Source organism: Dama dama, chromosome 31 (assembly GCF_033118175.1).
Source record: "Dama dama isolate Ldn47 chromosome 31, ASM3311817v1, whole genome shotgun sequence".
Taxonomy (NCBI): domain Eukaryota; kingdom Metazoa; phylum Chordata; class Mammalia; order Artiodactyla; family Cervidae; genus Dama; species Dama dama.
This window is the reverse complement of record NC_083711.1, coordinates 38,263,388-38,290,913: the sequence shown is the minus strand read 5'-3', so window position 1 is coordinate 38,290,913 and position 27,526 is coordinate 38,263,388. Positions and strand designations below refer to the sequence as shown.

The 27,526-nt window shown below is 36.4% G+C and overlaps 1 protein-coding gene across 1 annotated transcript in view; it reads right to left on the bottom strand.

Moving 5' to 3' along the window:
* Positions 1-27,526, bottom strand: part of CADM2 (cell adhesion molecule 2) — a 366,017-nt gene that overhangs the window by 262,908 nt on the left and 75,583 nt on the right. The window contains exon 2 of the mRNA XM_061133950.1: positions 1,039-1,188. Coding sequence (XP_060989933.1) covers positions 1,039-1,188 — 150 coding nt within the window. The remainder of the gene's footprint in view (positions 1-1,038; positions 1,189-27,526) is intronic.

Genomic DNA, 27,526 nt, shown 5'->3' with positions numbered 1-27,526 from the left:
CTCCATTGCATGAAAAGTGAAAAGTGAAAGTGAAGTCAGTCGCTCAGTCGTGTCTAACTCTTAGCGACCCCATGGACCGCAGACTACCAGGCTCCTCCATCCGTGGGATTTTCCAGGCAAGGGTACTGGAGTGGGGTGCCATTGCCTTCTCCGTCACTACTATTACATACATACGTCACATGATACATCATTATGATACGTGACTATGATATGTCACTATGTATCACATACATACATAAAGAATAAAGATATTAAGATGATGTTGAATATTTAGGATATAAATATAGATATTTATATCATAATAATTTGTCTAAAGCAATCCATATTTTCATTACAGTTCCTGAACTAATTTTCTCCCAGTGCTTATAACAGTGGACAACTGCTTAGACATTCAGTATATGTTTTTAGTTGTTTGCTAGAATTATGAAATGTAATGTGATTTTGTTCTCTAAAAACACTTAATCAAAATCTATCACCCAATTAGAAAGCCCAGTTAAGTCCAACTCAATGTGTAAATACAGCTTCTTAATTTCAGTTTATTTGAGAAACATGGAGTAACTTAAATTTATTATTGAGTAATATCATTTTTACAATTCTTAGTTTTAAACTCAATTCATGAGAATAAAATCAAAAAACTTTCCAAAGTTATGTAGTATCTTCTAAATATTTTAATTAAAGTTAATAAAAATAACACATCCTATTGCCAGGAGTGAGGAAAAAAATATTCAATCTATACAAAAGGCATCTAAAAGAGAACAAAGGCATGTGGTATCTGGAGAGAAATTAATTGTTAGGAGAATATATAAAACTATTTTTGAAACAGAATTAGAACTGTTTATTTTATTAAAAAGTTGACATAGGTTATCTTTAGTGTTTATGACTTGCAAACTAAAGTATTTAATATTTAACATGTTTAAATACAAGCAGCAGCAGTTTGGTAATCAAAAGGAATAATTTGAATCATCTCAGAAAAATAAATTCATTATAATTAGGATATGTTAGAATATGATTAAAACATTTAAAAGAAAATGTATTCACCTTTCTTGTCATCAAAGTACAGAGTCTGTTGAGCTGGATTTGACCACTGGAGGGAGGTGTTATCATTTTGATCAACCCTGCAGGTCAAAATTGCAGTTCCGCCTTCAACAACCGTTACATTCTGTGTGAGTGGAAACTGCCCTTGGCTGCCTAAAAAGGGATTAAAGAAAAGGTTGATTAAATGAAACTTATAAAATGATTAACTTTCCAAGACTTACATGGACTTAACTTCTCACTCCAAGTAAAATTTAAACCAACCAAACAACAACAGCAAAACTATAAGTTAGAAAAAAGGCAAAGATAATTGAAAACCTTTAACTAGAGGACAACAGTGTGATATACTATTAGGACTTCTTTACATTTCTTCATATGCTCCAGAAAACCTTCTTCTCCTCCTAGGCACACATAAAGATGTATATTTAAATAGTAATGTGATTATCATTAATTTTCTTTGGCCTTGCATTAATTATATGGTGCTAGACCTGGCGATCTTTGAAGATAATAATTCTGGATGAATATAACTCTTTAAAGTAGCAGAAGAAATACATTAAATACTTTCCTTGTAGCTTTTATAATTCTGAATAAAGTGTATAAAATGTGGATATTAGATTGTTAGATTCAATTTCTGATAGAAAAAATTAAAAAAAGAATCCTCTTACACAAGGCTTTCTTGTAGACACAGCTGTTTTTAGAAATACAAAATGTGTTGGAGAAAACAATGTAAGCATTCTTCAAAAAGTGTTCATCTTATAAAACATCCATCAAAATCTTAAAGTGATTACTCTAGCCCAGGAGATAGACATAATATTCTTTTTTGTTTCTTTCTGTAGTTTTCTGATTTTTTTTTTTCCAATGAATATATATCCCTTTTGCAATCAAGGAAAAAGTATCTGTAAATGATCATTGGCAATTTGGATAGTATTAGAATGTATTCAAGTTTTCTATCTTCCTAAGTGTCATACTAATTTATTATTTATTATTAATTCATGTAATAACATTTCTTAGTAAAAGCCACTTCTAATAGTTAAAATTCATGCACATAGAAACATAATATATAAATTTCACTTCAGCAAGATGATCTGGAGATGAACACTGCCACGTCTGGAGACAGTTAATGACATGGGTTAAAAAATGACTTTCTAAAGCCAGGTTAAAATACTACTATGTGAGCAGGGTAGTTCATTAAGTCAAGGATAATTTGCATATGCAAGAATATTATGATAACTTAATAGCACCCAGGAAATATATTTTCCTTTTCTTCTTTAGTTGTGTAATGATTCTGTCATTGCTACAAGCACCATTTGAGGTTATACTGGAGCTACTGGCATAAAAGTTCTTATTACCAAGAAGCCTGTTGATTGGCACTGTAAGAGAGAGAAGAGCCTGAAGGGGAAAATTTCTTTCCAGACCTAAATGACACAAGCACAGAAGTTCGTGACCACATTATATAATTAAGCCTATCAAGTACAAAAATCTGCTATCAGTAGCTTTGTCTCCTCAGTGCCAACCTCTTTGAGTCACTATGGCAACTCCCCAGGATATCTCCCTGTAATCTTTAGGGTGGAGTTTTTAAATTGAGGTTAGGCAATGTCTGGAATAAATTCTTTGATAGTTGACTTGAAAGTCAACAGGAGCCAGAATGGGATGTGTTTGCCTTCAGCTCAGAGGTGACCTCTAGCAGGGAAACATGAAGAACTATCAATCTTGTGAAGTGAGGTGAGGTGAAAAACTGCATCAGAGAAAACATGAGCTAAAAGAGAAGGAAGGAGTAATTACCAAAGATATCAGATTAGCAGCTTATAAATATGAAGTTCAAATTGTTTTTAAGATACTTTGCTCAGGTGCCCAGCTATTGACATAATGCATAAACTGAGCAGTCTGGGGGAGGAGGAGAGCCTTTGAGTAATAAAAAGCACGCAACTGTTAATAAATATACATAGTTCATCCCAGATGACGATTTGACTATCAACTGGTACATAAATAATACTGTCTGCTTCTTCAAACAAGTGGAAAAAGAGCAGTGATGCTTGCAACAATTTCATCCACTACATTTGCAAAATAATTTTCAAAACATCCCCATAAGAAAATATTATCCTTCTCATTTCACAGATGGGTAAACTGACACTGGGAGGTTAAGTGATTTTTTTCCATGGTGAAATGGAGTCAATGAACCATTTGGGGTTTGTTCTGAAAGTTCAACATTTTATTCTTATTTTTCCACAAAGGCTGCTGGGTCATATCACTATTTGTTTAAATAGTTAATAGATAACAGTGGAAAAAAAAAAAAAAAGGAAAGAAAAGGAAAAGAGTATTCTTTCACCAAAAAGAAAATCAAACAAAAAAAAACCTTGAATTCATACCTAACTGAACTACATCTTCAAATCAAATAAGAGAGGATGTCAATGTTAATTTCCTCTCAATATCCTATCTTATTTAGAAATTATTATTTGATAATTATTTCAGTCTTTCCTTACCCATCCATAGAAGAAAGAAACTAATATTTGTCAGGGGGTTCTACATGAGAGGGGCTATGCAGATTCTAGCCCTATACCTTATCCTTCCAAGTATGCCATCAGGATGGCTCCTCTCCATCTTCTCCTCACATGGGTTCAGACTTTAAAGTACTATGACTTCAGTTCACTGGAATCTTACATCCTAAAATCCCTAAAGTCAAATAATTTAGTTTCTCCAAATAAAGAGCAAACTCATGTTGAGAATTTACTAATCCTAAATACCCTTAGGATATGTGGTTTCCAAAATCAATTCAAAAACCAATGTTGTAGGCAGCCAAACTTCTCAAAGATTTATACTGCCTTATATTTTTGTTTATAACCTGGAGACAGCATCAAGAGTGCTGCTACTTTTCTCTTTTAATCCTCTCCTTCCTTAAAGTTCACAGGTTGTCATTTAATTCAATCTCAGAGAGCCTTTTTAAAGACATTACTAATTGTCCCATTTGGAAAAATTAATGTGTTACCAACCTAAGGATTCATCCTCAATGTATTTTTCAAAATACTTTGGCCACCTGATGCAAAGAGCAGACTCACTGGAAAAGACCCTGATTCTTGAAAAGATAGAGGACAGGAGGGGGAAAGGGTGACAGAGGATGAGATGGTTCAGTTCAATTCTGTTCAGTCGCTCAGTTGTGTCCAACTCTTTGCGACCCCATGGACTGTAGCATGGCAGGCCTCTCTGTCCATCACCAACTCCTGGAGTTTACTCAGACTCATGTCCATTGAGTCAGTGATGCCATCCAGCCATCTCATTTTCTGCTGTCCCCTTCTCTCACCTTCAATCGTTCCCAACATCTGGGTCTTTTCAAATGAGTCAGTTCTTTGCATCAGATAGCCAAAACTTTGGAGTTTCTGCTTCAGCATCAGTTCTCCCAATGAATATTCAGGACTGATTTGCTTTAAGATGGTCTGGTTGGATCTCCTTGCAGTCCAAGGGACTCTCAAGAGTCTTCTCCAACACCACAGTTCAAAAGCATCAATTCTTCAGTGCTCAGCATTCTTTATAGTCCGACTCTCACATCCATACATGACTACTGGAAAACCCATAGCTATGACAAGACGGGCCTTTGTTGGCAAAGAAATGTCTCTGCTTCTTAATAAGTTGTCTAGGTTGGTCATAGCTTTTCTTACAAGAAGCAAGCATCTTTTAATTTCATGGCTGCAGTCACCATCTGCAGGGATTTTGGAGCCCCCCAAAATAAAATCAATTACTGTTTCCACTGTTTCCCTATCTATTTGCCATGAAGTGATGGGACCGGATGCCACGATATTCGTTTTCTGAATGTTAAGCTTTGAGCCAACTTTTTCACTCTCGTCTTTCACTTTCATCAAGAGACTCTTTAGTTCTTCTTCACTTTCTGCCATAAGGGTGGTGTCATCTGCATATCTGAGGTTATTGATATTTCTCCCGGCACTCTTGATTCCAGCTTGTGCTTCCTCTAGCCCAGAGTTTCGTATAATGTACTCTGCATATAAGTTAAATAAGCAGGGTGACAATATACAGCCTTGAGGTACTCCTTTTCCTATTTGGAACCAGTCTGTTGTTCCATGTCCAGTTCTAACTGTTGCTTCCTGACCTGCATACAGGTTTCTCAAGAGGCAGGTCAGGTGGTCTGGTATTCCCATCTTTTTCAGTTTTCCAGTTTGTTGTGTTCCACACAGTCAAAGGCTTTGGCATAGTCAATAAAGCAGATGTTTTTCTGGAACTCTCTTGGTTTTTCAATAATCTAACTGATGTTGGCAATTTGATCTCTGGTTCCTCTGCCTTTTCTAAATCCAGCTTGAACATCTGGAAGCTTTCAATTCAAGTACTCCTGAAGCTGAACTTGAAGGATTTGGAGCATAACCTTACTAGCACGGGAAGTGAGTGCAATTGTCCGTAGTCTAACATTCTTTAGTACTGCCCTTCATGAGAAATGGATGAAGATTGACCTTTTCCAGTCCTGTGGCCACTGCTGGGCTTTCCAAATTTGCTGACATATTGAGTGCAGCACTTTCACAGGATCATCTTTTAGGATTTTAAATAACTCAGTGGAATTCTATCACCTCTCCTAGTTTTATTGACAGCAATGCTTCCTAAGGCCCACTTGACTTCACACTGTAGGATGTCCGGCTGTAGGTGAGTGACCACATCATCATGGTTATCTGGGTCATTAAGACCTTTTTTTGTGGAGTTCGTCTGTGTTTTCTTTTCATCTCTTTTGATCTTTTCTGCTTCTGTTAGGTCTTTATTGCTTCTGTCCTTTATTGTGCCCATTTTTGCATGATATTTTCCTTTGATATCTCCAGTTTTTTTGAAAAGATCTCTAATCTTTCCCTTCTGCTGTCTTCCTCTATTTCTTTGCATTGTTCATCAAGAATGGCTGTCTTTTTGCTCCTTGCTATTCTCTGGAACTCTGCATTCAGTTGATTATTTGTTTCCCTTTCTCCCTTGCTTTGCACACTTCTTCTTTCCTCAGATATTAGTAAAGCTTCCTAAGACAACAACCGTACCTTCTTGAATTTCTTTTTCTTTGGGATGGTTTTAGTCTCTGCCTCCTGAACAATGTTACAAACCTCTGTCCATAGTTCTTCACTCATGATTTAACAGATCTAATCCCTTAAATCTATTCATCACCTCCACTGTATAATCATAGCGGATTTGATTTAAGTTTTACCTGGATGTCCTAGTGGTTTTTCCACTTTCTTTAGTCTAAGCCTGAATTTTGCTATAAGGAGCTGATGATCTGAGCCACAGTCAGCTCCAGATCTTGTGTGTGTGTGGGTGGGTATGTGTATATATATATATTTATATATTCTTTTCCAGATTCTTTTCCCATGTAGGTTATTACAGAGTATTGAGTAGAGCTCCTTGTGCTATATAGTAAATTCCTGTCCATTACCGACTTTATATATGCTAAGCTACTGCAAAGTCACTTCAGTTGTGTCCGACTCTGTGTGACCCCATAGACGGCAGCCCACCAGGCTCCCCCGTCCCTGGGATTCTCCAGGCAAGAACAGGTTGCCATTTCCTTCTCCAATGCATGAAAGTGAAAGTGAAGTCGCTCAGTCGTGTCTGACTCTTTACGACCCCGTGGACTGCAGCCCACCAGGCTTCTCCATCCACGGGATTTTTCAGGCAAGAGTACTGGAGTGGAGTGTCATTGCCTTCTCCGACTTTATATATATACACACGACTTTATATATAGTAGTGTGTATATATTAATACCAACCTCCTAATTTATCCTTCCCCCCATTGAACTGACAGTTTTATTTAGATTATTGAATTTATTCCTCTCTAACTATGTCAGTGGTTGAAAACCATTTAGGATGCTTTCAGTAATGATATGTAAATAATTTTCTAATTTATTTCTGTGAAAGACACCTTAATGAAGAATGATTAGTCAATATTTTGAAAAGATAGCTCTCCTGACCCTGTCTTTAAATAGTTCCCATTATTCCTTCAATGTTTCCACCTGTCATATACTTAGGGAAAGATCTGTTCAAACTTTTCTTTGTCTAGATTAGGAATTACCAAGTTCAAAATCAAGGGTGCTGAAACTTGACTCCTGCTGACCTCAGTTAGTGAAGAGTTGTCTTTTACTTTCATGCATGCCTCCTTGTCTGACCACCAAGAGTCTAGCACGCTGTCACACAGAACACAAAGGGACAAATTCTAAAATTATGGGCACCTCAACCTTGGTGGCAGGCTGTGATGTGCCATGAGCATAAAGAAGCAATAAGCATAACAGTGAAGAGAGATCTTTGAAGCCAGCAGTACTGCTGAAAGAGAGCAGACAGGTGAAGATGCATGCTTGAACACTGATGCCAAAGCATGACTTTGCTGTCATAAATGGCACTATTCAAGCCTTGCTATCTCTTGAATGGATGATGAGTGGAAGCAGTGGGTTTCTCCAGCTCTTTTCTTGTGCTAAAGATTAAAGTGGACCACAACCGTGGATCAATGCACACTGTGCCTGAGTGCTTGCTTACTAAGGGCAATAATCACCTGAGATGTATCTAGACCGACAGGCAGAGGTTGAGGCCCTGCACATCTGAGAGGGAGTTACAGTCAATGATTTTTGAGGGTAAATGATCAAATTTTGTGGGTTATTTAACAGGAACTGTGTACTTCATTATTTTTCCTTCCTGAAAATGAGCAAAACTTTCCCAGAGAAGAATCACATTTCAAAGGGTGAATGGAAACAAAAACAAGATATGAAGAGCATTTAAGATCCAGTTTTTCAATAAAAAAGTGCAAACCTGTCATGAGCTAAAAAATGCTGCATATTTTGATTCTTCCTTTTGGAATACATTTATATATAGCAAAAACTGTCAACTCTTTTTAAAAATTTACTTAATTCTACAAGGTATTGGCATCTGTATCAAATGGCATACATAATGCTTTGTTTTGTTTTAAAATATTTTTGTATGAGGGAGGTGGGAGGGGGGATCGGGATGGGGAATACATGTAAATCCATGGCTGATTCATATCAATGTATGACAGAAACCACTACAATATTGTAAAGTAATTAGCCTCCAACTAATAAAAATAAATGAAAAAAAATAAAGAAAAAAAAATTTTTGTATTCTCTCAAGAACTCTATTTTAAATGTAGAATACAGGTCTCATGTTACGTTCCCTTATTTTGGTTATAAAAGCCCAAACTCCAGATAGACCAGTAGATACAAAATAGGTTAAAATTTCTTAAATATCAACCTCAATAAGAAAAGACAGAAATAGGTAACTCATTTTTAAGTGAAATACAAAGATAGCCTACTATTATTTAGGGTCTTCCCCTCGACTATTCTTAGCATTGTGCTTCTTTCTCTCACCCATTTGTTCTATCAATTGGCTCTGAGTGTTTACACAAAGAACCTGCATTTTAGAAAGTTCAAGATCATTCTTGTTGCTTAAATTAGAGTCTAAAAATATATCTAAATGCACACACAGCATGCTATTACTTCCACTAAGTTACTGAAGGCATTCTAAACAAATAAACTTCTAAAATGAAAGTTGTAGCTCAGTAGTTGTATGGACTGAAACACATATTGCATACTAAAGCCTATTGATCTGAAAAGCACAAATGTCATTAATGTAGGCTTATAATTCCCAGGAGAAGTCCGATGAATGCTCCATCGCGTGAGAAGGGAAATTAGAGGAAAAATTAAGACTGATAACTAAGCACAAAATGTTTCCACTTTGAGAATGCTGCTCTGTTCTTTCAAATACTTAGAATTCTCTAGTCATTTCTTCCATCATTTCACTCCAACTTTTAGGTTTGTCTAAAAAAAGCTTTAAGTATGTTCTTTTCCGTGGCTACTGCATATAATTTATTTTTCCTTGACTCTACTTCATTCTCTCAGCTTCAGCTTGCCTTGTAGGGAATAACACCTGGTATCCGCCTTCTGTGCCACCTCTCTGCCCGGCCGCTATGGAACAAGGCCACCGGTCTGATGCTGCTTGCCAGTTTCCATGGAGACAGGAAGTACTTTGGAGACCTGTGCTCCTTTGCAACTGCCAGACCAATGCAGAGAAGAACCAAAGCTGGCGGGCAGTGGGTCTTGAAAGGCCAGGAAAGGTTGGAAGGGCTTTTTCATCCTAGTATCAGAGTATAACAGTGCCAAATTGGAAGCTTCAGAAATGCAATCCTGTAGACTAGATCCTGTGTTCACTATGGCCATTGTAAGAGACCCATTCTGTTCCCAACTCGTGGAGCAGAAACTCTTGTGTACCCAAAGGTTGGCCCTAGTCCTTTGCTGGCTTCTGATCCATGACAAAAGGCTCTTTCAGATTTACAGTGGCTCCTACAGCTAGCTCCTGACCAAAGAATTTTCCTGCAGAAATTTCACCTTTCTCTTTTTCAGACTATGATAGGTTTTCCTGGACACTCTTAGCAGACCAGAAAACTTATGGGATAGCCATAGGATGATTACCAATTGACCTACCCTGTGACTGTGAGTAGGTGATCCACTTAATAACATATCAAGACTAGTCACCATCTGCTGCATCTATTACAGTATTTATAATTCAGAGTTAATTCTTGATTATCAGGACCAAAGCTAGTCTTAGAGCAATTTACGATACTGGTGAAATAAAATTTCATGTGCCTTCCTTTGTATTTTAAAAATGTTTTTGTGTGATTATATACCTCAGCCTTTTGTATTATACATATTTCCAGCATAGTTATTCTTTTTATATAAAGTAAGTTTCTCTAGTTTCTTCCATTAGTTTTATATTGCTACACCATATCACAAAGTTTAGGTTTTCCCTAAATTAAACAATTCTAAGTTAAAAAAAAAAGTCTGAACTGCAGAGACTATTTATAAAGTTCTGGGAAACATGTTTAATTGCTGCTTTATATTCTTGCTTAGTGGTTATATTGCTTTATCATGCTTTGAAACATTATCCAATTAAAAAAATATTCCCAACACCTTTTTAACGTGTATCTGTACAAATTCCATTCTTCATATCTTAGCTTATTTTTCTGTTTATTACCCTGCCAAAATGCATAATAAACAAAAAGTTGTTTATGTACCATGGACCTCGTAAACTAGAATAAATAAAGCTATATCTGGCTTTACAATCAAAATTGATTATTATTTAAAAAAATTCAAATATATTTTGTTTTCATTAATTTAGCCATGGTAAATTCATTCCTTAACATGTTTTATTTTTTTCTCAAAATTCAAACAATAATTTCTTGAATGAACACATACAATTTTTCAAGGAAAAAAGTGAAGTTTAGAGTTGTTGACATTTATATTCATTTCTTCCTATAGAGATAGATCTTCAAGTTTATGATGTGGAAGAATAAAATGCAAAGGAAATAATTTTTCAATGAAAAGGAAACTGTATTTTGTAAAGCAATATAAAAGAATAAGAGGGTTTGACTATAATGTCAAAACAGGCTTTCATGGCAATTATCATGTGTGCATAAAGTCATTTTGTCTTTCTAGAATACTGTTTTCAGGGTGAATGAGCAAGACCTAGAACTGACTAGCTTTACTTGCTAACTGATGAACATTTGAGAGGCAGCCTTCCAGAGAAAAGAAATTTATGACCACAATCACAGTCTGGTTCACAGTGAAGCTCAATCACATATCTAAATTCTAAATTGAGATGTCAACCTGGAGGAAATATTCTGGAAAGGAACACACAGATGGTAAGATTCTTCTGAAGACAGGGTGAGTAATATAATGCTGAACATACAATAATCAATCTTCTGGATACAAAAAAAAAAGTAGATTGGGTGGGACATAACTGTTTAAAATTGAAATCCCTGGGGAAATCTTCAATCTGATACTAAAAAGGGGAGAAATAATGTATATATTTTGTTTTATTCAATAGGTTTTAGAAGGTTGATATATTTTAAAAAAGAAAAAAAAAACAATTGTAGTACATTTTAAAATATTTTATAATCTAGGAACAAGTCAAATGGAAAACTAACAGGTAAAAAATAAAGCCAGTATACCAAATCTTAATTTCAAATATACATAGATTCAAATATACATAATATAACTAACAAAATAAGGTATAAATAGTGAGAAAAGTTCTAAACTGAGAAAATATTGACTTCTCTCTTGCTTTCATGATGGTTTTCCCTAATTAAAACAAAAGAAAAAAATTATACCAACTCTAATTGTTAACATTTGTTGCTAATTAATGATTTGACTTAGATTCAGTAGATATATTTTGGCAACATCTTTCTTTTAGATTGAATAACACCTATGCAAACTCTGAAAGCATAAAATAATATTGACCATTTCAAGTTACCTATACTTTAATATTTTTTCATGTATTAAATAATTGCATTGGTGTACTGAACAGAGATACTCATGTAAGAGTGACATAGATATCTAGATTATAACTTTGGATTATGGAATATGATAAGAAATTTTGGGATGACACTGATACAAGATACAGGTGAGAAAAAATGTGATATCAAACATTTGTTATTTAATCATGTATACTCAGCTCATATTAGGCATATGAACTATATATCTACCGTTCAACAGAAAAAATACAGGCCCAAAATGTCATCACCTATGCTAAAACCCAGGATATTAAACCCAAATTTAATACCTAACCTAATTGCAGTTTTGACCTTCCTCAGAAAGTCTTAATCAATCAGTTTGAAATTTTCTGCTCAGCACCAATGAAGTAATCTGTCACATGGGCCCTGTCCATCCTGCCAGTCCCCAGAATAAGAAATGATTTATAGATAAAAGTCATTCAGGGCCCCTTGCACCCAAAAGAAGATGGCCTAGTCTAAGAATAATCCTTTAATTACTTTTGCTAACAACTTCCTTGTGCCACTTCTTCTTATAAAAACCTTCTGTTTTGTACTACTCCCTGAGAGTGTCCTGCTTGTTTCTAATGGAATGCTGCCCCATTCATGAATTGCCTAATAAAGCCAGTGAAATTTTCAAATTTACTTGGTTAAACATTACTTATTACACTATAAACACATACATTGTTATTACAGCTTTCTGAAACCTATCTTTCCATTTGTAATGGATTTGGCCTTATGAAATATACTTCCATGACATTAGTTTATTCAACCAAGACATGTTTTGTGCCTAGAAAATGCTTCGCATGGTAGGTGTTGGGGACAAACTATGAACGAGGTAGAAATTATGTTAAGTTCTATCTTTAGAACTTACAGCTTAAAGGCTGGAAGAAAAGAAAATGCAAATATATAAATGGAAAATAGTGTTGATATTTCAGTTGCAATCCAAATAGCAGGAAAAAAAATCAGTCATTTAAAAAGTGTTAGAGGACAAGAATACTTGAGAGAGAACCAGTATCTCAAAAAGTAAATTAGCTGATATGAAGGTCCTGAGCCAGAGGCAGGAAGAAGCTTGGTTATTCCTTCAATAATTTCAAATTGTTTGCTAGGGACAATTTGAAATTTCAGTTTGCAAAAATTTCAAATTGGTTGCCAGGAAACAAACAAACAAACAAACCATGAGGAGAAACAGATGAGATGACCCAAGATGAGGTAGAAAGAAGGTTAAGACAAATCATGCAGAGGATTTTATATCATGAAAAGAAGCCGATATATACTCTACATTTAATTGCATTGAAGGAAGCCGTTGCAGAAAGTGTCATGGCTCAATATATATACTCTCAGAAGATATGATTTTTCTGCTACTTAATCATGATCCCTAAATCAAGGGTTTTTAATCTCAGAGATGAATCACTGTAAGAGTTGAATTGACAATAAAGGATTTTACTGAGAAAATAGCAAAGAATCCATGAATTCATGGGGATATATTGTAAAAGAAACCAACTTCTTGGTATTTTTCATTCAACACTATAAATAACTTTTTAGTAAATGAAGATCCATATTTTGTTGACTTGAATTTATACTAAAACAAGATTGTTGCCCATATTTTCAAAGAACCCTTACTCTTTGATGGACAGTTTATCTCTTACTTTCACACTAAAATATCATTACCTTGAGAAGTTCCTCTCATTATAATGAAGGACTTTCATATCATTGTTTGTTTTTAAAGCTGCAATAGTTATCTTGGATATACAGATGTAAATATTATGGTTAAAAGAGTTTTCTTTGTTTCAAATATATATTTTCCTGAGTGGATAGCAATGCTATGCTATGAAATAAATAATGAGTTCCCAAAAGACAACAAAAGTGAGGAAACAAAATATTTGAGATTTTCTCTTGTATAAGACTGTATTTTATAAACTTTACAGCATAATTGCTCTAACTAATATCATAGAAATAAGTGTTTTCCTTTCCAATAACTGAAATTTTATGCCTAACTTAACCTGAGACATGTTGAAACTCCATAACAGAGGTAGAAGCATATCACTTTTCTTTCTCTAATGAGCATAAGAAATTGCCTGGGACATTGTGGGTGTATAGTTTTGAACACAAGAACACTGTGTTCAAAATGATATCACCTTAATTATTTAAGTGTTGATCAATATGCAGTAACTTATGAATCAACTTGGAATATCCCCTAAGGAACAAGTTCCCTTTTGAAAAAAATGTAATAACACAGTGGTTAATAGGGTGTGTTTTTCACTGTTTGATCATTTCTGAATGCACAAAGATTTCATTAATGTTGATTTCACCCATCTTGTCCATGTTTACATGCTTTGATGTTCAAGTCCTTTGTACTGCCACATTAGATCTAGGGGAACATTGCCCTATGATAGCAAGTGAAAACTGCTGTGGGAAAACTTTAAATGAAACTTGATGCTTTGTATATATTTATACAGATAACTCAGCTCAAAGAATTATATATTTGATTAGGCAAATAACAAATTAATACTATCTTCTAAACCCTTTCTGGGGGTTACTACATTTTTAATCTGTTAATTAGAAAATTATAGTAAATTAAATTGTGTTCAGTGGAAACTATTAAAACTAAACTTTGATAAAATAAATTGAGGTGGAGTTTTAAAATATCTAACTCCTTAATTCTGAACAATGTTCTGGAGAGATTGTTGCAAAATGATGAATGGGAAATATATCCATAACAAAAATGACAGCCTCTTCACTATAATGCTGAAAAGAAAAGATGTTTCTTGGTCTTTTCTCTAGTCTTAGGAAATCCTAAAAAGTTGACTCTCATTGAATTGTCTTTGCTATTCAAAGAATATAGTATATTCTGGGCCTAAAATAAATGAGTTGCTACGTACTGGACTAAGCATCCACATTACATTCTCAAGATTATTTATTCAATAATGAATTATTAAATTGATCAGATGAACTTGTATCAGATAATGGGAACTGATGGCATAATCCTGAGAAGGCATAAAAACTGAAGGGATTCCAGAGCTGGAGGTTTCTTGAGATGATGAAGCCCACACAAATTCAGTCTAGTAAGGAGTGACTTCCTATGCAGAAACATTTCAATGGGGCATAAAGTCTCTGCAGGTTCTTGGCATTCTTGTGTCATCTGTCTTGTGACCTTTGGGTAAACCTGATGTTAGATATAGCTTCTTGAGTCTCATGAGCATTATGTAGTTGTTCTAGGAAAGTGGGCATTGTGACTGAAACATCAAGTTAACAAAGGTCAAAATGTATGTATGCCTGTCTGCAGAAATAAAGGCTCTTCAATAGGAGACTCATATTATTCATGCTCAAAACTGTTCCTCTTTGTTTCCTTTCTATGTCTGATTGGAGCTAAATAGACTATGACATACTTCATGAATTCTATATACAATTTGTGCAACAACAGATTTCCATTTCAAAATCCTAGTCATATGTTTGATAGATATGAAATCAAAATATGTGTTATAATGGATAGGTTTCGAGATGCAGTTATCTTTCTCTTTATGTATATAATATGCTATATGAAAGACTTAACTGTTAGGTAGGTTGATAAGGAGTCAGGGCTCTTGAGGAGGAGAAAGGGGTCTGGGGCCCTCAAGGAGGAGAAAAGGACAAATGTTTTTTTCTACATTGCTTTGTCTTAATCACATAAGGCAGAGTTTTGTTTTTTCTCCTTAAACTCTGAGTTGTTATGACAGCAGTCTTTTTTTTTTTTTTTCCATTTATTTTTATTAGTTGGAGGCTAATTACTTTACAATATTGTAGTGGTTTTTGCCATACATTGACATGAATCAGCCATGGATTTACATGTGTTCCCCATCCTGATCCCCCCTCCCACCTCCCTCTCTACCCCTCTGGGTCTGCCCAGTGCACCAGGCCTGAGCAGTCTTTTAAGACTAACTTTCTTTAAGCCCAGAGCTAATGATTATACAGCAAAACAACTCATCTTGCTCAAGGGTATGTTTTTCCTTAAACTCTGTACTAATGATTATATAAAAATAATGTAATTGTTCAAGGGCATGTTTTTCCTCCTTAACAAGAACCTTGTGACTAATCTTGTTATCTTAAGATATATGTTGTGGGAGTGGGTCTGGTAAGACCTTTCTATTGTTAGTCCTAATCTTGTTGATTTAAGACAGTATGTTGTGGGAGTGGGTCTGGTGGAGTGTATAAGCCTTGATAAGACTATCCTGTTAAGACAGAGAGTAGGGTACTGTCTCCCTCCTGATATCTATGTCAGAAGCTTTCTGTCATTTTTCAGTGTAATAAAACTTCTGCCACACAAAGTTCTGAGTGTATGAAGCCTGGTCCCTGGTCCTGAAACTAAATCTCTTTCTTCATAGGTCACAAATCTGATATTGTTCACCGTAAGCTATCATATATTTATAAATTATACATACATATATATATATATATATATATACACACACACACACACTCACATATATATGACACTGGTATACATTAGTCTTAATAAGTGATTTGTCTGATAGCTCAACATTAAATATCTAAAGTGCTATGCTTTCAAAATTTTAAATAAATCATTTGAATTGCAATGATTTATCAAATATGTTCAAATGTAGGTCGTTCAATAGGTTGAGCCACAGATTCAACAGGCAATTGTAAAAATTTCCACAGGACTAGAGTATTGGCAGCAACATGGGAGTAAGTATACAGTTTTAAATGAAAATTCTTTCAGAATGGCAAGTATATGTGTATGTGTGTTAAAATTAATAATTACATTTAGTAACAATTCAGACTTAAACTGAAGAAAGTAGGGAAAACCACTAGACCATTCAGGTATTATGTAAATCAAATCCCTTATGACTATACAGTGGAAGTGAGAAATAGAGTTAAGGGACTAGATCTGATAGACAGAGTGCCTGATGAACTATGGATGGAGGTTTGTGACATTGTTCAGGAGACAGGGATCAAGGTCATCCCCATGGGAAAGAAATGCAAAAAGGCAAAATGGTTGTCTGAGGAGACCTTACAAATAGCTGTGAAAAGAAGAGAAGTGAAAAGCAAAGGAGAAAAGGAAAGATACTCCCATTTGAATGCAGAGTTCCAAAGAATAGCCAGGAGAGATAAGAAAGCTTTCCTCAGCGATGAAAAGAAACAGAGGAAAGCAACAGAATGGGAAAGACTAGAGATCTCTCCAAGAAAATTGGAGATACCAAGAGAACATTTCATGCAAAGATGGGTTCAATAAAGGACAGAAATGGTATGGACCTAACAGAGCAGAAGATATTAAGAAGAGGTGGCAAAAATATAGAGAAGAACTGTACAAAAAAGATCTTCACAACTCAGATAATCACGATGATGTGAGCACTCACCTAGAGCCAGACATCCTGGTATGTGCAGTCAAGTGGACCTTAGGAAGCATCACTACCAACAAAGCTAGTGGAGGTGATGGAATTCCAGTTGAGCTAGTTCAAATCCTAAAGGATGATGCTGCGAAAGTGCTGCACCCAATATGCCAGCAAATTTGGCAAACTCAGCAGTGGCCACAGGACTGGAAAAGGTCAGTTTTCATTCCAGTCCCAAAGAATGCTCAAACTACTGCACAATTGCACTCATCTCACACGTTAGTAGAGTAATGCTCAAAATTCTCCAAGCCAGACTTCAGCAATACATGAACCGAGAACTTCCAGATGTTCAAGCTGGTTTTAGAAAAGGCAGAGGAACCAGGTATCAAATTGCCAACATTTGCTGGATCATCAAAAAAGCAAGAGAGTTCCAGAAAAATGTATATTTCTGAGTTAATGACAATGCCAAAGTCTTCGACTGTGTGGGTCACAATAAACTATGGAAAATTCTGAAAGAGATGGGAATACCAGACCACCTGACCTGCCTCTTGAGAAACCTGTATGCAGGTCAGGAAGCAACAGTTAGAACTGGACATGGAACAACAGACTGGTTCCAAATAGGAAAAGGGGTACCTCAAGGCTGTATATTGTCACCCTGCTTATTTAACTTATATGCATCATGAGAAACGCTGGGCTACATCATGAGAAACGCTGGGCTAGATGAAGCACAAGCTGGATCAAGATTGCTGGGAGAAATATCAATAATCTCAGATATGCAGATGACACCACCCTTATGGCAGAAAGTGAAGAGGAACTAAAAAGCCTCTTGATGAAAGTGAAAGAGGAGAGTGAAAAAATTGGCTTAAAGCTTAACATTCAGAAAACTCAGATCATGGCATCTGGTCCCATCACATCATGGGAAATAGATGGGAAACAGTGGAAACAGTGTTGGACTTTATTTTCTTGGGTTCTAATAACACTGCAGATGGTGATTGCAGCCATGAAATTAAAAGACACTTACTCCTTGGAAGGAAAGTTATGAACACTCTAGATAGCATATTAAAAAGCAGAGACATTACTTTGCCAACAAAGGTCTGTCTGGTCAAGGCTATGGTTTTTCCAGTGGTCATGTATGGATGTGAGAGTTGGACTGTGAAAAAAGCTGAGCACCGAAGAATTGATGCTTTTGAATTGTGGTGTTGGAGAGGACTCTTGAGAGTCCCTTGGACTGCAAGGAGATTCAACCAGTCCATCCTAAAGGAGATCAGTCCTGGGTGTTCATTGGAAGGACTGATGCTGAAGCTGAAACTCCAGTATTTTGGCCACCTCATGGGAAGAGTTGACTCATTGGACAAGACCCTGATGCTGGGAGGGATTGGGGGCAGGAGGAGAAGGAGATAACAGAGGATGAGATGGCTGGATGGCATCACCAACGAGATGGACATGTGTTTGAGTAAACTCTGGGAGTTTGTGATGGACAGGGAGGCCTGGTGTACTGTGACTCATGGGGTTGCAAAGAGTCTGACACGACTGAGTGACTGAACTGAACTGAACTAAACTAAACAATTCATTAAACTCACTTTGGGGACATTAATCCCAACTCTCACTGTTGGGATCTTTGACCAGCTAATCTTTTTTTGTTTTTTTTATTAGTTGGAGGCTAAATACTTTACAACATTTCAGTGGGTTTTGTCATACATTGATATGAATCAGCCATGGATTTACACGTATTCCCCATCCCGATCCCCCCTCCCACCTCCCTCTCCACCCGATTCCTCTGGGTCTTCCCAGGGCACCAGGCCGGAGCACTTGTCTCATGCATCCCACCTGGGCTGGTGATCTGTTTCACCATAGATAGTATACATGCTGTTCTTTTGAAATATCCCACATTCTCCCACAGAGTTCAAAAGTCTGTTCTGTATTTCTGTGTCTCTTTTTCTGTTTTGCATATAGGGTTATTGTTGCCATCTTTCTAAATTCCATATATATGTGTTAGTATGCTGTAATATTCTTTATCTTTCTGGCTCACTTCGCTCTGTATAAGGGGCTCCAGCTTCATCCATCTCATTAGGACTGGTTCAAATGAATTCTTTTTAATGGCTGAGTAATATTCCATGGTGTATATGTACCACAGCTTCCTTATCCATTCATCTGCTGATGGGCATCTAGGTTGCTTCCATGTCCTGGCTATTATAAACAGTGCCGCGATGAACATTGTGGTGTTCGTGTCTCTTTCAGATCTGGTTTCCTCAGTGTGTATGCCCAGAAGTGGGATTGCTGGGTCATATGGCAGTTCTATTTCCAATTTTTTAAGACATCTCCACACTGTTTTCCATAGTGGCTGTACTAGTTTGCATTCCCACCAACAGTGTAAGAGGGTTCCCTTTTCTCCACACCCTCTCCAGCATTTATTGCTTGTAGACTTTTGGATAGCAGCCATCCTGACTGGCGTGTAATGGTACCTCATTGTGGTTTTGATTTGCATTTCTCTAATAATGAGTGATGTTGAGCATCTTTTCATGTGTTTGTTAGCCATCTGTATGTCTTCTTTGGAGAAATGTCTGTTTAGTTCTTTGGCCCATTTTTTGATTGGGCCATTTATTTTTCTGGAATTGAGCTTCAGGAGTTGCTTGTATATTTTTGAGATTAATCCTTTGTTTCTTCATTTGCTATTATTTTCTCCCAATCTGAGGGCTGTCTTTTCACCTTACTTATAGTTTCCTTTGTAGTGCAAAAGCTTTTAAGTTTCATTAGGTCCCATTTGTTTAGTTTTGCTTTTATGTCCAATATTCTGGGAGGTGAGTCATAGAGGATCTTGCTGTGATTTATGTCGGAGAGTGTTTTGCCTATGTTCTCCTCTAGGAGTTTTATAGTTTCTTGACCAGCTAATCTTAAAGGTACCTATATAGATGGCCTTAAGAAAGAAAAAAGTGATACATGTTCATTCCAACACACTTTTTCTCACTGAGAGCAATAATCATCTCCTCCAGTTTAAGGGTCAAATCTAAGCAATGTTTTGAAGCATGGAGTCCATCATTACTCAAAATGATCTAATTAATGATAAAGGGATCCAATAAGCAGCTATTTGTTAGATTTTGAATTTCATTATTACTAAACACGTGATTTATAATGTCATGATGGTTACTTTTAAAAATATCATGCTTGTTTAATGAGGGAATTCCGACATGTGATGCACTTCCTTATTCTTTCTTGATTAAGCTTGTGTAGCCCCAGGGCACAGGAAATATCGACTCATATGGCAGGGTTGATAAGCATCAACTCTCCCTCCTCACTTGGACCAGCAAGCTGCTAGTGAATTCAGCAGATGTTTCTACTATCTGGGCCAATGGAAACCTTATGGACCTTTTTCCTTCATCTCCTCCCAGGAGCAAATGTTAACGCAGCAGACATTTGGATGCATACCAAATCGGAAGCAGAAGGGTTGGTGAGAAAGCAGGGTACACTCTTATCCATAAACAGCGGTCATCCATGGTTTGAATTGATGATTGAGCCATTTTAATGGCTTATTTCTGTGCATTTGCTATTTCATTTAACCAAATCTCTGCAGTCCCTTCTGTTCTTACCTAACAGTGTTTACCTTAAACCTATAAATTTAATCCTTGAATATGCTAGTTGTTTCAAGATATAAATCAAAAAAAAAAAAAAAACCCAAAAAACAAAAAGAACATGAATATATAAGGGAGGAAAATTGTTGATTTTTAATAATTTTTCTTATCTAAATAGAAAAAACAACCTAATTGTAACTTGTAATTTACTGAACTTAATTTACATTTTTGATGTCATATTAAAAATAGCAATAATAGGCCCAGTTTCCATACAAATTTCCAAGAAAAACTAATTAAAGTGTTAAGCTTAGGACTCTTTATTAAGGATAATTCTTATTCAGTGAATTTTAAATGTACTTTCTGAAGAACACAGTTTGATTAAATTCATGTAGTTGTTCCTCATCTCTCCCTCCACCTCCCCACACTCAATTACATTGACCCAGTGGAGTGCCCATCAATTTTGTATGATTTAGATTTTTATTGCACATATTCAAATTCTGTAATTCAGAATTCTACTTTGCCTCTACACAAGTTTTCTCTAACTAATACACTAATATAAAGAGAGAGAACATTTTTTAAAAGAGGTGGAGGTATATCTTAGACTCTAAAACTATATATTACCTCAATTTATTTTAACACATCAGGATATATTTCCTGCTGATTAAGGGATAAAATGTTATGGAAGAAATTTGAGTAGAAAAATAACAATGTTGAATCACTTTTCATTTTTTCTAACCTTGTTGATTGAATATTACTATGAGTAAGGCACATTAAGAGCAAGTAAAAATAAAGAAATAAATGTTTAAGCACACAACTTAGTGTAGTAATTGTTTTTACTTTTTTTTTTCTTTTATACAACTTAGTGTAGTAATTGATGGGAGCTGCTTCAATAAGGTCAGCATTAACAATGTCCTATAATAGTTCAATCAACTCCAAAAGCCATATTGAGAGGCTGCTCTACAAAAGGCCTGTTTTCATCTGTTTCCATGATTACTTTAGAAAGGGTATGTTGTTTTGAGCAAAACAGCAAAGTGTAAGTAGCTAAAAAAATTTTGGCAGTGCTTTTAGATGCTTCCTGTCTGTAGCATTTATGATAGGCATGGTTAGAAAGATATTTACTCATAAGTTTCGAATGCCAGATATTTAACAGTTTTTCCTTCTGTTATTCTAATTGTCAGAAACTTAATTTTAAATTCCTTTAAGGATTTTGTGGGTATTACTTAGCTTCGTGAATGGTAATAATTCTGGGCAAGGAAGCTGGCAAACACAGCCATGAGACAGAGACACTATAGCGATCAATTTCCTACTGAAGAATTCTTTGCAAGCTGTCCAAACAGTCTTTGGTTAAACAAGGAATCGAGATGATGGAGATTTTACATCTGAGTGAAACAACCATGACACAATTTCTGGTTTTTATAATGAAAAAAAAAATAGCCTATTCTTTCATTCTCTATATTACCTTTTAGAAGGGAGACTACAAAAAACTTTCAGAGGCTCAGAATTAATTAGATAACAAATAAAATAAAGTAATTAACAATAGGCTCACACTTATATCATATAAGGCAGTCAGAAATACTGCGTGTTCTGAATGAGAAAGTGGAATGTATAATCTAAAGAGGGAGAGAAGCATTTAAATCCATATTTAAATGAACAAATCATTCTAATTATTGAGGTTTAATAATTCTAGCATATCAAAATATGCAACTTCATAAAATATTCAATCATATATGTATTAAAATAATTTGAGGTTTACATAGTAGCACACCTTAAAAACCTATTAAATGAAGGAGAAAAATGGGGAAAAAAATTTGAGAAAGACCCTGATGTCCAGATAGATTACAGGATAGATAGCAATACCTCTAATTAAGATTTAGTTACAAAAGGGAACTTAGTATATCTGTTAAATTTTTCTCTTCAGCAAATCAATCCAAAACATAATGGCTTTATATCAATAACCACTTTTGAGGTTAATTCACAGTTTTATGAAGTGGCAATCTGTATAGTGTTCCACTGGGTACTTTTGATTTAAGCCATGCTCCATAGCATATCTATAGTTGCTTTTATCTGTCTTGGGGGGCTCTAATTCTGAGGGAAGGCTGGCTGTCAGCAGTGGTGACCGATGATGACTGGGCTTGACTTCATAGCTCTTGCCTGATTGAATACAGCAAACATTTTTCCCAGTCTCTTCATGCTTTAAATTTGCTACCATCCCATTGGCCCAAACAAATCACAGTGCCAAGCCCAGGGTCAGTGTGGAAAGAGACTACCCAAGGAAAGGCATACAGGGTGACATGAACAAAACAGCAGTTCTTGGATAAGGAGACTAAAGTAGTTGATTATCGAAAAGAGAGTGATATATCCCAAAGTAAAAAATAAATAAATAAATAAAAAGAATTAAAGAGATTTGAATATATCATATGTCACAGGAAAATCAAGCTTACAAAAAATGAGACACTTGTCCAGGGGGACTGACAACAACATATACATGTTGTCTTACAGGCTTTGCTATGAAGAGATTAACTTAAAAAATACAAACAGAAAGCAGGACAAAGTGTTTTAGGAAGTGAATGAGAGGTGATCAATGAAGATATTAAATGTAACCAAAACTTTTCAAGGACCTGGACAGTAGATTTCACAAAAGTCAAATTGTAAAGAATCCACCTGCAATGCAAGAGATCTGGGTTCGATCCCTGGGTTGGGATGATCCCCCAGAGGAGGGCATGGCTACCCACTCCAGTATTCTTGCCTGGAGAGTCTGCAAGGACAGAGGAGCCTGGTGGACCACAGTCAGTTTGTTGCAAAGAGTTGGACACCACTGAGCAACTAAGCATAGCACAAATACAAAAGAGTATAGAGCTTGGAGAGAGATTTTTGTTCTTTTGTTGTTTACTTTCTCATATGACTTGGTAGCACTGATTTTACATAGCATCAGTGAGACTCGGTTGACTTCTGTCTGTTCTGTAGAATAATTATTTCACATGTGTTTGCTTGGACACATCAGACTGACTGTCAAGAGTGAGAGGAATTAGGACCATTGTTCTACCACTTCAAGACAAGCACTACAAAATAGGTGCCATCTATTTACACCACTAGCAAATTATTGTCATAAGTCTAGACAGCATAGTCCTCTTCCAACAAAAGCACTAGATTGACGGTGACATTGTTATTTTCTGCATGAGAACATTAATGGAACTTAAAAATATAAAGTATCAGGAAAGTAAATATTAATTAGAACATTTGCACATGACCTAAAATTTCAAACCTCTCTTAAATAATGTCTTTATTTGAAATTATTTGGTGACTCAGTTGGTAAAGAATCTGCCTGCAATGCAGAAGATCTAGATTTGATCCCTGGGTTGGGAAGATACTCTGGAGGAGGTCATGGCAACCCACTCCAGTATTCTTGCTTGGAGAATCCCCATGGACAGAAGAGCCTGGTGGGCTGCAGTCCATGGGGATGGCAAAGAGTCAGACATGACTGAGTGACTAAGCATATATCACATTCATTCTTAAGTGCTGTGAAAGGCTATGAAATATTTCCTTTCTTCTTTATTGTATATTGTTTTTCAGTTGCTAAGTCGTGTCCAACTCTTTGCCACCCCATGGATTGCAGCACACCAGGCTTCCTTGTCCTTCCCATCTCCCGGAGTTTGCTCAAACTCATGTCCATTGAGTCAGTGATGCCATCCAACTATCGCATCCTCTGTCATCTCCTTCTTCTCCTGCCTTCAATCATTCCCAGCATCAGAGTCTTTTCCAATGGTTCAGCTCTTTCAATTAGGTAGCCAAAATTTTGGATCTTCAGCTTTAGATCAGTCCTTCCAATGAATATTCAGGGTTGATTTCCTTTAGGATTGACTGGTTTATCTCCTTGCTGTTCAAAAGACTCTCAAGAGTATTCTCCAGCAGAATGATGTAAAAGCATCAATTCTTTGGCATTCAGCCTTTTTTTTATTGTCCAGCTTTCACATCAGTACATGACTACTGGGAAAAACATAACTTTGATTATGTGGATATTTGTCAGCAAAGTGATGTCTCTGCCTTTTAATACACTGTTTATGTCGGTCATAACTTTTCTTCCAAAAAGCAGTGGTCTTTCATTTTTATGGCTGCAGTAAATGCAGTGATTTTGGAGGTCAAGAAAATAAAGTCTGATAGTTTCCAATTCCCCTTATTTATTTGACATGAAGTGATGGGACCAGATGCCATGACCTTAGTTTTTTAAATATTGAAATTTAAGCCAGCTACTTCATTCTCCTCTTTCACCTTCATCAAGAGGCTCTTTAGTTCCTCTTTGCTTTTTGCCATTAGGGTGGTATCATATGCATATCTGAGTTTACTGATATTTTCTAGCTTGTGATTCATCCAGCCCAGCATTTCACACAATGCACTCTGCATATAAGTTAAAAGAGCAGGGAGACAATATACAACCTTGACGTACTTCTTTCCTAATTTGGAACCAGTCTGTTCCATGTCCAATTCTAATTGTTGCTTATTGACCTGCATACAGGTTCCTCAGGGGTTAGGTAAGGTGGTCTGTTATTTCCATCTCTTTGAGAATTTCCCACAATTTGTTGTGATCCACACAGTGTGGAATTTTCTTGCTTTTTCTATGATGCAGTAGATGTTGGCAATTTGGTCTCTGGTTTCTCTGCCTTTTCTAAATCCAGCTTTTACATCTAGAAGTTCTTAGTTCACATATTGTAGAAACCTAGCTTGAAGGATTTTGATCATTTACTTTGCTCCCATGGGAAATGAGTGCAATTGTGTGGTAGTTTGAATATTCTTCGGCATTGCCCTTCTTTGGGATTGGAATAAAAACTGACTTTTTCCAGTTCTGTGGCCACTGCTGAGTGCTTCAAATTTGCTGGCATATAGAGTGCAGTACTTCAACAGCATCATATTTTAGGATTTGAAATAGCCACAGCTGGAATTCTATCACCTCCACTAGCTTTGTTCGGTAAGGCTTCCTAAAGCCCACTTGATTTCACACTCCAGAATGTCTGGCTCTAGATGAATGATGATACCATCATGGTTATCCAGGTGACTAAGGCCTTTTTTTTGTAGTTTTTCTGTTTATTCCTGCAACCTCTTCTTAATATCTTCTGCTTCTGTTAAATCCTTGCGGTTTTTGTCCTTTATTGTACCCACCTTTGCATGAAATTTCCCTTGGTATCTCCAATGTTCTTGAAGAGATATCTAGTCTTTCCTACCCTATTGTTTTCCTCTGTATCTTTGCATTGCTCACCTGAGAAGGCTTTTTTATCTTGTCTTGCTCTTTTTTGTATTTCTGCACTTAGCTGGGTATATCTTTGCCTTTATCCTTTGCTTTTCACTTCTCTTCTTTTCTCAGCTATTTGTAAAGCCTCCTCAGACAAGCACTTTGCCTCCTTGTATTTATTTTTCTTGGGGATAATTATGGTCACCCCTTGTCAGGCAATGCTATGAGTCTGTCCATAGTTCTTCACATATTCTATCAAATCTAATCCCTTGAATTGATTTGTCACTTCCACTGTATAATCATAAGGGATTCAATTTAAGTCATACTTTAATGATCTAGTAGTTTTCTTTACTTTCTTCCATTTATGTCTGAATTTTCCAATAAGGAACTCATGATCTGAGCCACAGTCAGCTCCAGGTCTTGTTTTTGCTGACTTTGATAGAGTTTCTTCTTCTTTGGCTGCAAAGGATATAATCAATCTGATTTCAGTATTGACCATCTTGTGATGTCCTTGTTTAGATTCATCTCCTGTTTTTGGAAGATGGTATTTGCTATGGCCAGTGCATCCTCTTTTCAGAACTCTATTAGACTTTGCCCTGCTTCATTTTGTTCCCCAAGGCCAAACTTGCTTGTTACTCCAGGTATCTCTTGACTTCCTGCTTTTGCATTCCAATCCCCTATGATGAAAAGGACACCTTTTCATTATAGATGGTGTTAGTTAAAGAAAGTCTTGTAGGTCTTTATTTAAGCCTTCAACTTCAGCTTCTTCAGCATTAGTGGTTGGGGCATGGACTTGGATTATTATGATGACTGTGATGTTGAATGGTTTGCCCTGGAAACCAATATAATTCTATTTTTTGAGATTGTACCTAAGTACTGCATTTCAGACTCTTTTGTTGACTGTGAGGGTTGGGCTACACCATTCCTTCTAAGGGATTTTTGCCCACAGTAGTAGATATAATGGTCATCTGAATTAAACTGCCCATTCCCATCCATTTTAGTTCACTGATTCCTAAAATATCAGTGTTCATTCTTGCTATTTCCTGTTTGATTTATGGACCAAATATTTTATGTTCCTATGCAATACTGTTCTTTATAGCATCAGACATTACTTTCACCACCAGATACTTCCACTACAGGTGTCATTTCTGCTTTGGTTCAGAGTCTTCATTCTTTGTGAAGCAATTTCTCTGTTCTTTCCCAGTAACATATTGGACATTAACTGACCTGGGAGGCTGATCTTCCAGTTTCATATCTTTTTGCCTTTTCATATTATTCATGGGGTCTTCAAGGCAAGAATACTGAAGTGGTTTGCCTTTCCTTTCTCCAGGGGACCATGTTTTGTCAGAACTCTCCACCATGGCCTGTCTGTCTTGGTGGCCCTGCATGGCATGGCTCAGGGCTTCACTGAGTTATACAAGGCTGTGATCCATGTGATTATTTTCCCTGTTTTCTGTGATTATGGTTTTCATTTTGGAGGTCATAGGACTATAATGCTTGCTTCTTCTGTCTCTCTTCTGATGGATAAGGATAAGAGGCTTGTGCAAGCTTCCTGATGGGAGGGACTGACTGTGGGGCTAACTGGGTCTTGCTCTGGTGGGTGAGACCATGCTCAGTAAATCTTCAATCCATGTTTTTGCTGATTGACGGGGCTATGCTTCCTCTTTGTAGTTCGGTGTGAGGCAGCCCAGTCCTGGATTCTGCAGTCTCTATGACAGGGCTAATGGTAACCTTCTCCAAGAGGACTTATGCCAACACACTGTACCTCCCAAGACGGCTGCTTCCAGTGTTCCTGGCCCCACGGCAGGCCACTGCTGATCCACGCCTCCACAGGAAACTCTCAAACATTCACAGGCAGGCAGGGCTGGCTCAATCTCTTGTGGGAGTCAAATGCTATCAGTCCATTAGATGTTACTTTGTTATTTACATCTTTACCAGTCTAACCATTATTAACCAGATATTATACTAATTGCTTTCATTCTTAAGAAATGAGTAGTTAAAGAAATCTGGATTTCCCTAGTGGTGCAGTGGTTGAGAGTTCACTTGCCAATGCAGTGGACATAGGTTCAATCCCTGATCTAGGAAGATTC